Below are 13,275 nucleotides of genomic sequence, written 5' to 3'. Positions count from 1 at the left end.
GCTTTATTACGCTCGACCTGCGAATTTCATTTGCAGAATTTCAAGCACGCGCCCTATGCTTCTCTCAGCCGCCGCTCTCCAAGCACGGAAAAGCAATTTGCGGCCTTCAGCACCGTAATACGGAGAAGACAGAAGGCCTTCGAAATGAGCTTCGCTAGTCACATGCCGCGCTTGGCCGGAACAATAATGGCGCAAGCGCACCTCTTCTCAGCCGATTGTTTGTTTGTTTGTTTGTTTGTTTGTTTCAGAAACACCGTTTCGAAACATCGTTTCTCGGACAGCGAGCAAACAAGAAATGGAACCAAGTTGCACATAGAGAGAATAAAATTGTTATTACATTTCTATCATTAAAAATTCACAGTTGCTTCAGAGCTTTGCCACATAAGATTAATGTGAAGCGTTGTTGTTGTTGTTGTTGTTGTTGTTGTTGTTGTTGTTGTTGTTGTTGTTGTTGTTGTTGTTGTTGTTGTTGTTGTTGTTGTTGTTGTTGTTGTTGTTGTTGTTGTTGTTGTTGTTCACATCTCAAGAGCATTAGAAGATAGCCGGCTCGTAAACACCATACTGTGTAACCCAGCATACGCAAACGATCTAAAAAATTACGGCAAAATTCATCTCACGATAACTGTCGACGATAATGCGAAGAGCAATCGAGGAATGGAACGACAAGCCACATTCCTGAAGTTCCGTTCACTTAACACGCGTAGTGGTAACTCTGGGGCTTTTGTTGTTTTCAGCTACATGCACCGTACTCCGATATAATCCGATACCCTCCCACTTTTGCTATGGCACTCGCTTACCAACGTTACCCACGAGCATGGAGTCATGATGACGACCGCACGACGCCGACGCAGTGATGATGTAACGAGCGAGGAGGAAAGATATCGACGGAACCACAACGACGTATAACAATGAATATGAGATTTCGACTCCTAAATTACGACCACGGTACAACGACGATCACGCGACAACAACCCACGAGCACAATCAGATGACGACGATGGTGTGAAGACGACGGCATGACGACACCCGCATGAAAAAAGTGAGAATGACGACGGTCGCGAGACCAAGACGGCGTGACAACGGATGCGCGACAGCGTCTGTGTGATGACGACGCAATGATTGACGATGGCATGACAACCACGGCATAACGATGACTGAATATATAACGATGATTGATTGAACCACGGCATACTTACGATAGAATGACGAACAAGGAATGACGTCGATAGGTCGACGTAGGTGGTATGAAGACAATAAATAATAATAATATTTGGGGTTTTACGTGCCAAAACCACTTTCTGATTATGAGGCACGCCGTAGTGGAGGACTCCGGAAATTTTGACCACCTGGGGTTCTTTAACGTGCACCTAAATCTAAGCACACGGGTGTTTTCGCATTTCGCCCCCATCTAAATGCGGCCGCCGTGGCCGGAATTCGATCCCGCGACCTCGTGATCAGCAGCCCAACACCACAGCCACTGAGCAACCACGGCGGGTGGTATGAAGACAATGGAATGACGAGAATTTAAATGATGACGGCGGTGAAATGACAGCGTGAAGACGATGGCATCACGACAACGGGGTGACGATGAATGCATGATGACGACTGCATGACAATGCAGTGATGACGATGGCAAGACAACGGTACGAGCACATTGGGATGACGACGAGTCTGCTATGGCAATGGAGTGCTGTACTAAGAAACTTGTATGACGACGGTAGTTTGAGATGACGGCATGAATAGAGTCGGATGACGCAGCTACGGTGACGATGATGGCGCGACCACGACAGCATCACGAAGAAGAGCTGAAACTGGAGGCATGATAGCGACTGACGACGACGAGTTCACAAGGGCGCCCTAATAACGGGTGAATGACGAGTGTAGGATTACAATATAATGGCGAAGACTGACGTCGATGTAACTACGAAGGCGGTATGACTACGATGTCATGACGTTAGTGAAGTGATGACAATGATAAAATCACAGCGTGGCGACCACGACATGACAACCACTGTATGACGACCATGGCGTGATGTCGACGGCATGACCAAAGTCCGATGACAAAGTTGGAATGATGACAATGCAATGACCACGACGGTGGTCATCACTATGGCGGTGTGACGACGAATGCATGACGACGGTATGACGGCGATGGCGTGATGACGATGGCATGACAAACTGGAATGATGGCGATGCAACGACCATGAACAAACAGACAGAGAGACAGACAGTTTAGATAGATAGATAGATAGATAGATAGATAGATAGATAGATAGATAGATAGATAGATAGATAGATAGATAGATAGATAGATAGATAGATAGATAGATAGATAGATAGATAGACAGACAGACAGACAGACAGACAGACAGACAGACAGACAGACAGACAGACAGATAGATAGATAGATAGATAGATAGATAGATAGATAGATAGATAGATAGATAGATAGATAGATAGATAGATAGATAGATAGATAGATAGATTCAGAACGGCTGGAGTATAGGCAAATAACGCTTTCGCATTAATAAACCTGCTGCGACTGCAAAGGCTGTTCGACATCCTCTGATGTGTCACGCGGCCGGGCCTCGTTTATCATCGACGCTTGGCGGTTACGGGGCGCATGCGCAGTAGATCAGGTGTGTTGGCTAAAGTGCACGCGTAGCACACAACATGTTAATTAATCACGGGTAAATAATTATTACTTTTTTTGACGCAACGGCGTCGGTAGAGTCACACGCTTACCAACTCTGCTTGCCTTCCAGCTTATGCTAATAATAAAAGCTGTACGAAACTGTGAACTTTCGTTTCCTGCGAGACACTAATTTCAACGAGTTACCTTAGTTCTATATGGTATGTGTTTTTGTATATTATGCATCTGTCGAATGTCCCATGCATAACAGTTGTTGTTGTTGTTGTTGTTGTTGTTGTTGTTGTTGTTGTTGTTGTTGTTGTTGTTGTTGTTTCCTGCTCGTTTGATCTAATCTTGCTCATCTGCATATGAAGCAGCAGGTCTTTCTTGCCCGCATAGCGCGACCGATATCTTAAGTTACGTACTTGCTCACTGTCACTACTCCATCAGCTGAATCGACACCCTGCGCGCTGATATTGGACATTGAAATGAGACTGGTGTGCAGTCTTTTAAACATTAAAATGGATACGCACAATAAAAGAAGAAAAATTACGCACTATATATTGCAAGGGCTGTAGTCTAAAGTGTGCGTAATCAGCTGAGAGATCGCCGTGGAAAAAAGAAAGAGGCGTCCTTAATCGTTCTTATTTCAGTTCAAGGGCCAAAACTTTCGATGTCGCTTTTGAGAAACACGTGCCTCATCAACCACGCGATCCATTTTTACGTCTTTAAGCCACGCACGCGGGTGTGTAATGGACAAAGTAACGACTTTCGATAGCATCAACGAGACACTCTAGCGAAACATTTCACAACAAAGCTCTCGGCGGATCGAACACCCTGCAGCCGACAAAAGTCTCGCATTCGTATTCACCGTTCAATTGGCGGTACCGCCAGCGTCCATTATTAAATGCGTGCGTAGCAAGGCGTCACGAGAAGCAAGCGGGTGCAACGAGGCCTCTTGTCATCACATTTTCAATGCCCTTTTTTCTCTCATGCGCGCGATACAACGGTGACCAGACAGGCACTGTCGAAGAGCAGGAATATATATATATATATATATATATATATATATATATATATATATATATAAAGAGCTATCATAAGAGTTGATCATGCTGATCGGAATTTAGAGGAACGCGGGAGATTCAGACCTTAAGAGACACTAAAATGCAACACTCAATCAGTTCATATTGACAAAATATTGTTGCAAAAGTCCTTTTTCATTGATGAGGAACCCAAAGAGGAAATGTTTCCGTGCTGAAATTTGCCGCCGAATCGTGAGCGCCGTCAGTTTGACGCCACGAAGTTCAAAGTATTTTCTCACATTTGGGTCGTTTCGGGGAAACAAGAAGTTGTGAACATTTTTCTAATTTGAGTATTTGTTCCTCTTGCAGTGCAGTATGCGCTACCGAAAAACGATTCAACCACACCCGAGTAGACGTTGTCAAACCTGGTGACGTCACGACGAGCCCGCGCTGTGGCGTCGCCATCGGTAAGTCGTGTCCCTTGCCTCGTTTCTGGCTTACCGAGTATCCTCACTTGGTAAGAGTGGTTGTTTTGCTATTGGAAATCTTTAATTTTGGCAATAAATATCACGTATACATCTTTCAAAATGAATCAATAAAGGTGATTCAGTAATTAATAAATTAATTACTTGATTATTTAACACCCTGATCGATTGAGTTATTGATTGATTGTCCACCTCTTTAGTCCTCGTTTAACCGAGCACTAACAGACACTTTTGATGCTTGCAAAAGGAGAACACTTTGCACGTGTGAAACACACCATCATACGTTTATATATATATATATATATATATATATATATATATATATATATATATATATATATATATATATATATATAGCTTTTCAGCTCCACGTCATGACGTCACGGTGACGTCGCTGACGCCATGTGTATACTTACCTTAGTATATATATATATATATATATTAAGGTAAGTGTACACATGGCGTCATCGACGTCACCGTGACGTCGTGACGTGGAGCGAAATTTGCTGACGTCGTGCAGCAGAAAAGCTATATATATACGTATGATGATGTCCCTCATTAAAAAAAAGAAAAATGAGCGAAAGCGCGCGTTCCTCTTAGCTGTGCTAATTGTGCGCGGCAGCCGCAGCCAATGCACCGTGAAGTCATGGCGTGAACCATGTACACTATCTGCGTACTGAAACTGCAATTTGTTCGTTGAAACAAGTAGTACAGGTAGTATAGTGCGTTACTTGAGGCGCTCTGCCGTTTTCCAGTATTTATTTTTGATAGGAAAACACTTTTCTAGGAGTCACATCCTTAACTTTTAACGGCGATAAGGTCGCGATAACACAATCGTGATGAGTTATACCAGACACCACATTGCTAGTCCGAATAAGGGAAGGCATGGCCGATTCGCAAGAACAAGGTTTAGAACAGCAGCCCCTTTCCATTGCTTGTCGCGCTGGTTGCTTTATAGACTGATATAAAGCATTGGCCATTATTAATCATTTGAAACTGATGGATGGAGCAACAGAGTTAGTAAGAAAATATTTACTATTGGTCCATCCCGCATCAGGCATATTGAGGTCACCATCGATAACGTAGTCGTGGTTTTGGGGCAGGAAGAAAATCAGAAAGTGAGGCAAAAGCATCTAGCCCTGTGGATGAAGGTGGTAAAGTCAAAGCCCCGCGCGTAGGACAATGTTTCCGACGCACGGGATATCTGATGCGAAGTTGCTCGATGTAAGCCCCGGACATATCAATGAAGTAGAAGAACAATCTCTTGGAAAACAAAACTGTTTTCAAACTATGAGAACTAACGTCAAGCCCATCGACTCCTTCCCGATGCGTTCACTACCAAGCACCATAAAGAGCTCCCCAGGTTGCGCAGCCTCGTGTGGTGTGTGTGACCGACTTTGTCCCCGAAAGATTGCTGAGCGTACAAACGCCCGTTTTTGTCGCCATTTCGCACTTTTTTTTTCTAACGGATGGGTTTCTCTCGATTTCGCTCTCAAGCACTGCAGAGCAACCACTGTCCACACAGTTAATGGGACCCACAGATGGTGAGCGCCGTTCGTCTCAACGTTTCCCTAACACCCTGCAGCTGATTATATGCGCGTAACCAATAGTAACGCCCTTTGGTCACCTCCGCTTCCCCGAGCGAAACCAACGAGCACGCACGTGACAGCTTTTACGTTGTAAACGCTCTTCCCTTTCTCTCTTTCTACGATCTCCCCCGCCGCCTTTGAGAACAGTTTTGTTAGCTGTGGGCGACGTTCGAGGACAACAGCCTTCACGCCGTCACCGAAACTACACTCACCGCCAGAAGACCTGTTGGCCGGAGTCTTCTTGCAGACGCTCTTCAGCGCCGACATGAGGAATCCGCTCATCGTCGAGGTCCGCGCAGTAAGATCCGACACTGGCTTGCTTTTCCTTCCTCCGCGGACGGCGGACGAGCAGGAACAGCTGCTACGGCGGCCTCAGCTGGCGACCGCCACCCCTGGCACTGCCACCAAACGCCACTACTGCGCCGCGCTGTTGACCCCGCCGGAGCAAAGGCGCCGAGCCAGACGCGCTTCAGCCCATCGGTGCCAACCGTCTCGGCCAAACGCTCGCGACAAACAGAGGGACTCGCACTCTTCCGTAAGCCGGTTCGCCCGACCGGAGCCCAAAACACCGAGCTGTTCTCGCTGCTTCCAGAATCGAGAAAGAACAGACGACAGCTTCAGCAGCGATTCGGGAGTATGAAGGGGCCTCCGGGTAGGCCTAGCGGCGAGTACGGGTCTCTGACCGTCGCCTGCGACGACGCCGTTGCCACATGGAGAAAGCGGGCAGCAGCAGCAGCAGCGCTACTTCGGGAGCGAGCCTCGAAAGCCCCCCTCCTAGGCGGCGGCACCCACGGCGGCCAGCAGCACCCTGCGAGAACGCCGCCGCCGACGGCGCTGCTCCCCACCCGACGACGACAACGGCGACAACGACGGCAGACACCCGCTGCTTCCGGAAGCTACAGCGGCGCGAGGCGCGGCCGATTGCTGCGGCGTCATTTCCGTTCGCTGACGTCGTATCGACTTTTTTCGCTCCTCGCCATTCGCGTGCAACTCCTTCCCCCGTCTCATCACAACACTCACTCACCCTCCAGCATGCACGTCAGTCCCATACCTGTTCTTACCATATGCCACCCCCCCCCTTTTCTTTTTTACCCCGATCTTCATTTGCCGTGCGCCGCTGCCCCTCCTCCGGATCCAGACACAAGATTGATCGGGAGCGTTGCGACCAGCTGAGGAAGTCGTAACGATTTTCGGGGCTAAAGTGGAAGCCAGACACGCGAGACTACGGTCTGGTAGATTTTGTTCCTTCTCTCTCGCTCTCTCTTTGTTATTCCGACTTCAGAGGTACGACCACACGGGTGCGGTTTGCTTGCTTGCGTGCACCTATCCTGCATTGCTTGCTTGCCTGCTTGTTTTCATTTTTCTATCTTGAAGTCTTCGTCAGCTACCCTCTTCGTAAAGGTGTCTGTACAAAGCATACTGCGAACTCAAACGGAAAGAACAGGAACGGCAAAACAACAAACACTAGCAAGCCAAACTTGTTTTGTCGGGACACACGTGACATGCAAGAAACTCGCCACTACCGAGTAGGTTGCGTGTAATGTGCGCAGTATTTCACTCCGGATACCGCTATCCATCAGAATTTTAAATTACTCATTGTAAAATTTTACTCTAAAATATATTCACTTGCTAACACGTTCAGAAATCTGCACAGCAACGGCCTCTCTCTCTCTCTCTCTCTCTCTCGCTCTTCCGTCTCTTTTTTTTTTTTTTTTTTTGTGAGGAAGCAGAATTATCATTGTAATTCGGGGAGTTCAGTCATCATGCTGAGCTCTTCAAACTAAAGAAATTATGAACTGAAGAAACAGATGCCAATGGACACTTGTGGAGGAAAGTAGGAAACTTCAATGAAGTTGGTAACGTCTGATCGCGGGACCCCATCGATACACCCTTCTTCATTCGTCGTCCGATACCTTCGTCCACCTTCCCGCCTGTCAGACGACACGATCCATCCGGCCGTACAACAATATTGCCTCGCAGACCCATTCAACCATTCTGCCATCTACCTGTTCATCCAACAACACATGCATAGACAGATCAGTCCATTCACAATATCGGCGCAATCGCAAACGAAGTGGTCGGGGTAGCGGGTTCTGTTACTGGCTTCGGCAGCCTCATTCCAACGAGGCACCCTATTGCAATATCGCTCGTTCACTTAAATTTGGCCGCCACTTAAAGAACGCCAGCGACGATATATATATATATATATATATATATATATATATATATATATATATATATATATATATATATATATATCACTGCGACTAATCTATCTATTTATCTAATTTATCTATCTAATCTATTTATCTGTCTTTCTCATGGCCAGATTGTTGCTTTGAGTCTTGCACAGTTATTTCTACAATTATTTAAACAACGTGCTGCCTTAAATTAACTGTAGCTGAATACAAGGAAATCACGGTCATCCGATCCAAGGCGACAAACCAAGCCAGAGTTTTCTTCTTCTTCTTTTTTCCCACTCTCTGGCTATTCTCACTTTGTTATTGTTATTATTTATATTTTGTTACCTCAAATACCCTACTTGGGGTTTTACGTGAAGTTTTACATTGTTCTGAGCCAGCCTCGTTTGCTCATTTCTTACTCAGTCTGCGCCTGTGTGTCTTTCGGAAACGGGAGCCTAGCTCAACGCTATAGGGGCACGCCGTCGTGTCAGCGGACATCACGCGAACAAACCCCAGCGTCAAAACCAGACCCGTTCGCGAGGCGATGCTTTCATCTCTCGCACCCGCAATGGCCCACGCGGTTCCTAATTAGGCACGCCCCGCGCGCCCAAAAAAAGGGGCGCCTGACACGTTTCTCCGACAATGGAAGGACGGGGTTCCTTTGATGACCGGAAAAGACAAGCTGCCCGCCTCCCTCCTCTCGACACACGCACACTCTCTCTCTCTCCACCCCCCCCGGCCATTTGACGACGGCGGCTGTTTTCTTTTACCTCGGCGTGAAAGGCCGCGGCCAGGTGTCACGTCTCGCTGAATCTGCGTGCTAAATACCCGCTGCACCTGCTCCGTGCATTAAGAATGCAAGAAGAGCGCGCTCCTCAACGCCGCCGCGTGACGAGTGACACGTGAGCCTCTAAAGATGTGCGCCTTGAAAGCGTGCTTCGCCTTGTAAATACTATTTCAAAGGAGAAGCTGACTTTAAAACATTAAAAACACGGTGTTCTTAAAGGGAAGCTGAAGAGTCTGTCGAATTCAATAAGACGCTCATATACGGATGCGGGAACCTTATAAGCCATGTAGGTAAATTTTGGGGGTTTTTTTTTCAATTAGGAGCGACGTAATCGTCGGTTAAAATTGCGCTGTAGCTCCGCCCCCCGTCGAATGCGCGCGCTGCTGCTGACGCTGACGATGCGAGCGGAGACCGGAAACCGCGGTGTTGTGACGTCAACTCTAGTGTTTTGTTGCTTCGCAGCCTGCGCGACCGTGCCTGACCGTGCTTGTTTCTGCGTGCGTGCCATCGTAATCTGCTTCGATCGACCCTGCATTCCTTTGTTGGTGCGTCTGCGTGTATGTAGAGTGGTCTCACGTAGCCGACGGAATTCGCCGCCTTTACGACTTCGGTTACGAGTAGCGTGCGGATGGCGCACAGATGAAGATCACTACACGTACTGCATGAACCGGGAAGCTCTTCACGCGTTTAAACCGTCTTTGTAGATTGCCGACAGCTTTGGACAGCGCACAAATGCCGACGATCGCATCCCCGCTTACGTTCCACGAGGAGGCATGCAGGAACACAACACTACAGTTGTTTGACCGGAAACGAGCTCACTAGATTGGCGAAAGATCGGCGAGATCACTTGATCGTTTTGCAAAAAACATACTCACCAAAGAGCAATTCCAACACGAGGAGATCCCAAGACTTCGCTTTTGTTCGCGTCGAAAGCACTGCTCGCACCAGCATCGTTTGCTTCTTCGAGAGGCCGGCTCTTCGCAATCGGCTCGTACATGTAGGGAGTAACGCCGAACTCCTCATAAAAACGCAGTCTCTCTAAATTTTCCATTACCTCTTATTTTTCCATTACAGCACCAAACTACCTGGCACCGCGCTTCATGTGTAGCAGCAGCGGTCTGTCACTAGAGTTGACGTCACGAGGCGCCCGACCAATCACAGGCGGAAACGAGACGCGCGAGCTGGGCGTGTCCGCTGCTGCACTTTTTGTCGAAATAAAATATATTTGCGCTTTCTTTCGCTCAATTTCGATACGATATTCGAATTCGGAGGGTTGAAAACCATTATGTACACATGTTCACTCATTTTTTCTGTTAAACCTTTCAGCTTCCCTTTAATGGTTTCTTTCATTCTATATATATATATATATATATATATATATATATATATATATATATATATATATATATATATATATATATATATATATATATATATATATATATATATATATATATATATATATATATATATATATATATATATATATATATATTAGTTTTTTTTTTTCTTTAATTGTTTGTCTCGTATAATTGCCCCTTCTTGTTTCAGTCCCTTTCTTCCCTTTCAATATTTTTTCTCATGCCATTATTATAACAGAACAAATTTGTTAACTCTCTAACGCACGAATTTTTGTTTTCTTGTGGGAAAATTTGACAAGTATTTCCTTAGGCCAGCTAAACCTAAACCAACCTCGGGAGAAAAGTGAGGAGCGCTTAAACCACTCGTGAGAAACGCTTAGTTGCAATTTTACGAACAATAATTACCGCGTATCTTAAACGATAGACCATGCAGTTACGGTCTTGAATTGCAGAAAGCTTACCAAAAATATCAGAGCCCTTGAAGATACTTGACGCATTGCTTTAAGAGATGTAGCGCATTTCTAACAGCTCCAGCCAATGTAAGATTCATTAAAATTTGATGACGTCATCTTTTATTGAGTAATTCACACGTTCAGTACCTAGGCCGGATCATATAAACATATTGGTGTGTCAGTTCTTGCTTTGCAAAACATTGCTCTTCTTGCGAGAGGTATGTGTTGCTTCTATTATTATTAGCACCTGCAACATGGCAGGTGACACGCTATATTTATCGCAAACACTGCTTCCATTTTCATTTTCTTGCCTATTCTGCTGCTATAATGGTACGAAAAAAAGTAGAGCTCGTGGAAATAATATATTTTGCCGCCAAATTTGTTCTTTCACGAGGTAACGTATCTCCACTGTCATCCACAAAACAACACTTAGCTGCGTGCGGCATCATATATGAGACAGCCACTAATGATTGCACCCTAATGTGCTTCTCGATGGGAACATCGCAGTAGGCTGATGAATAGTAAATAAACACTGACACTTTTGCGCACTGATTTCACTTTCAGTTTCAGTTTCAGTAACTCTAGGAGGTCCCATAGTCAAAGGCTGGGGAGGGACTTCCAACAACAACAATATATATATATATATATATATATATATATATATATATATATATATATATATATATATATATATATATATATATATATATATATATATATATATATATATATATATATATATATATATATATTGTGATGATTACGGCGAACTGAAGAAGCACATCACCAACAACAGCAGCATCGCGATCGCTTCACGCAAGATAATATATATATATATATATATATATATATATATATGCACACAACCCACACACACGTACACACACAGGGTGTCCCAACTATCATGCACCGAGATTTAACAATATGCGAACGCCACGTAGCCAGGCAGAACCAAGGTCATGTTTGCCGTCGCTAGGAGACATTCAGAGTATTTTTTGCATTCCGCCTAATTGCATGATTAGTATTATTAAGTAATCAATTGTCAATGAGAAAGTTGTAGAGCACCATGAAATACTCCCGATACAGCTTTCAGTTCCTCAATATGTACTACGTAAAAGCGTTTATCCGAGCGTTAGAGAAGCTCGCGAATACGCGGAAAGTTGCCGCGCGACTGGCCACTAGGATCACTACATATGGTAATTTGTAATTATTTGTAATTGTTGGTCTAATCGTCTTTACATTTATTTAGTTTTTCCTCAGACGAGAAAAAGCCCGCAACGTGTGAAAAATATCCTGTGACTACGCCCCCGCGATAGCCAGTGCAACGGGTCAAACAGTCTCTGTGAGAAAACAAGCTGTTCGTCTGTTACTAGGTCGAGCGGCGACGATAAACAACACACGCGGGTGTTCTTTCCACGACACGTCAACAGATCCCACAAATTATTGCGTACTAACGTCAATGAAACGCGCTGTCCTGAGCAGCAAGCCTGAGATGAACAGCTAAGTAACACGCGTTGCTGGGGTAGTGGGTTCATACTGAACGATTCCAAATCAATACACTCACGGCCACTTGCCGATCCCCTTGTCCATTTGCTTTATTGCGCTAGATGGCCATAAGGTTTACGGCTTGAAATCGTTCCCCGATTGGCATCTCGGCTATTAGAACAACAATAAAGAAGGTGCATGGTAGCCTGAGACAGCTCGCATAAACAGAAACCATCCAAGCTCATTATCTATGTAAACAAATAGCTTTGTGACCGCGGCGAATTATCCGTGCAATTTTTCGGATCACCGAAATGCATCGGACGAACCAGAAAGTTCGCCAAGTTCGAAAAAAAAGAAGAATCGTAGGAATACTGATTATATATCTTATAGACCATATTTTTTAGGCAAATGTATGTGTTACATAATGTGTAAAATAGTTTGATAATTACTTATTTAAAGAATTGTTAACAAAAGTAGGCCTCACACCAGCTCTTACAACTTAACTTCAGCTCACCGTAACGGAAGAAATTTTGGCATTCACATGGAAAAGCCGTTATCCTGTGCAATAGACAAAAGACTTAAGAGTTCCGAAAAAATCCTGTGGAAGCACGATGGTGAAATAACAAAAAAAAGAAAGACGTGTTCTTCCGATAGATATATTTTGCTATGGAATGAAGCCATGTTTGTAGCTTTCCTGTGAGTTTATTTTTGTGGTTTACTGCACGGCCGTCTACGCAAGAAATAAGCGTACAAAGTTTCCTTTTAAAATATTTATTATAAAAAAGAGTTACGCTTCTAGACGTATAAAGAAGAACTGCGGAAAAATGGTGCCATGATGTGCGCTAACTTGCCATCTCCTGATCAACTCGATCATCAAAAACTTGCGAGTTGACGGCGCTGCGCGAGCTTTGTGCGCGATTAACACAACGGCGACGACCGGTGAACATTTTTCTTTCCACAATTTTGATGAGACCAACTCGGACTCTTTAGTTAACTCTGTACATTTGCCAGGACGGCGTTACGCCACGGGTTTGTGTTCTCACCTTGTCCGATTTCTTGCATTCCTTCTGTTTGCACTTCCGTGCCGCGATCCCCTTCTCGTCAATCGATGTTGAGATTTTGTGGACTCAACGTCACAACGCTGTTTGCCACTGCTTTGATTTCTGTTTTATAAAGTGTGTTTTTTGCGCGTCTTAAGTTGCAGTTGGCTTTGTTCGTTTCTGGAACCGAGGCAACATCTCGGCCTTTTCAACAAGACACGAACCAATTCGTTACA

General features: G+C 45.0%; 1 protein-coding gene across 3 annotated transcripts in view; it reads right to left on the bottom strand.

Moving 5' to 3' along the window:
* Positions 1-13,275, bottom strand: part of LOC142585548 (uncharacterized) — a 209,922-nt gene that overhangs the window by 140,818 nt on the left and 55,829 nt on the right. Inside the window, exon 1 of one of the 3 annotated variants that reach the window (XM_075696383.1) lies at positions 5,944-6,585. The exons of the other annotated variants lie outside the window; for them this stretch is intronic. Coding sequence (XP_075552498.1) covers positions 5,944-6,013 — 70 coding nt within the window. The 5' untranslated portion in view covers positions 6,014-6,585. Of the gene's footprint in view, positions 1-5,943; positions 6,586-13,275 lie in introns of those variants that run through there. 3 annotated transcript variants of the gene reach the window in all.

The sequence above is a fragment of the Dermacentor variabilis genome, chromosome 6, assembly GCF_050947875.1.
Source record: "Dermacentor variabilis isolate Ectoservices chromosome 6, ASM5094787v1, whole genome shotgun sequence".
In the NCBI taxonomy this organism is placed as follows: Eukaryota; Metazoa; Arthropoda; class Arachnida; order Ixodida; family Ixodidae; genus Dermacentor; species Dermacentor variabilis.
Note: the sequence above shows the minus strand (reverse complement) of the source record. Positions and strands in the feature narration are given on the sequence as shown.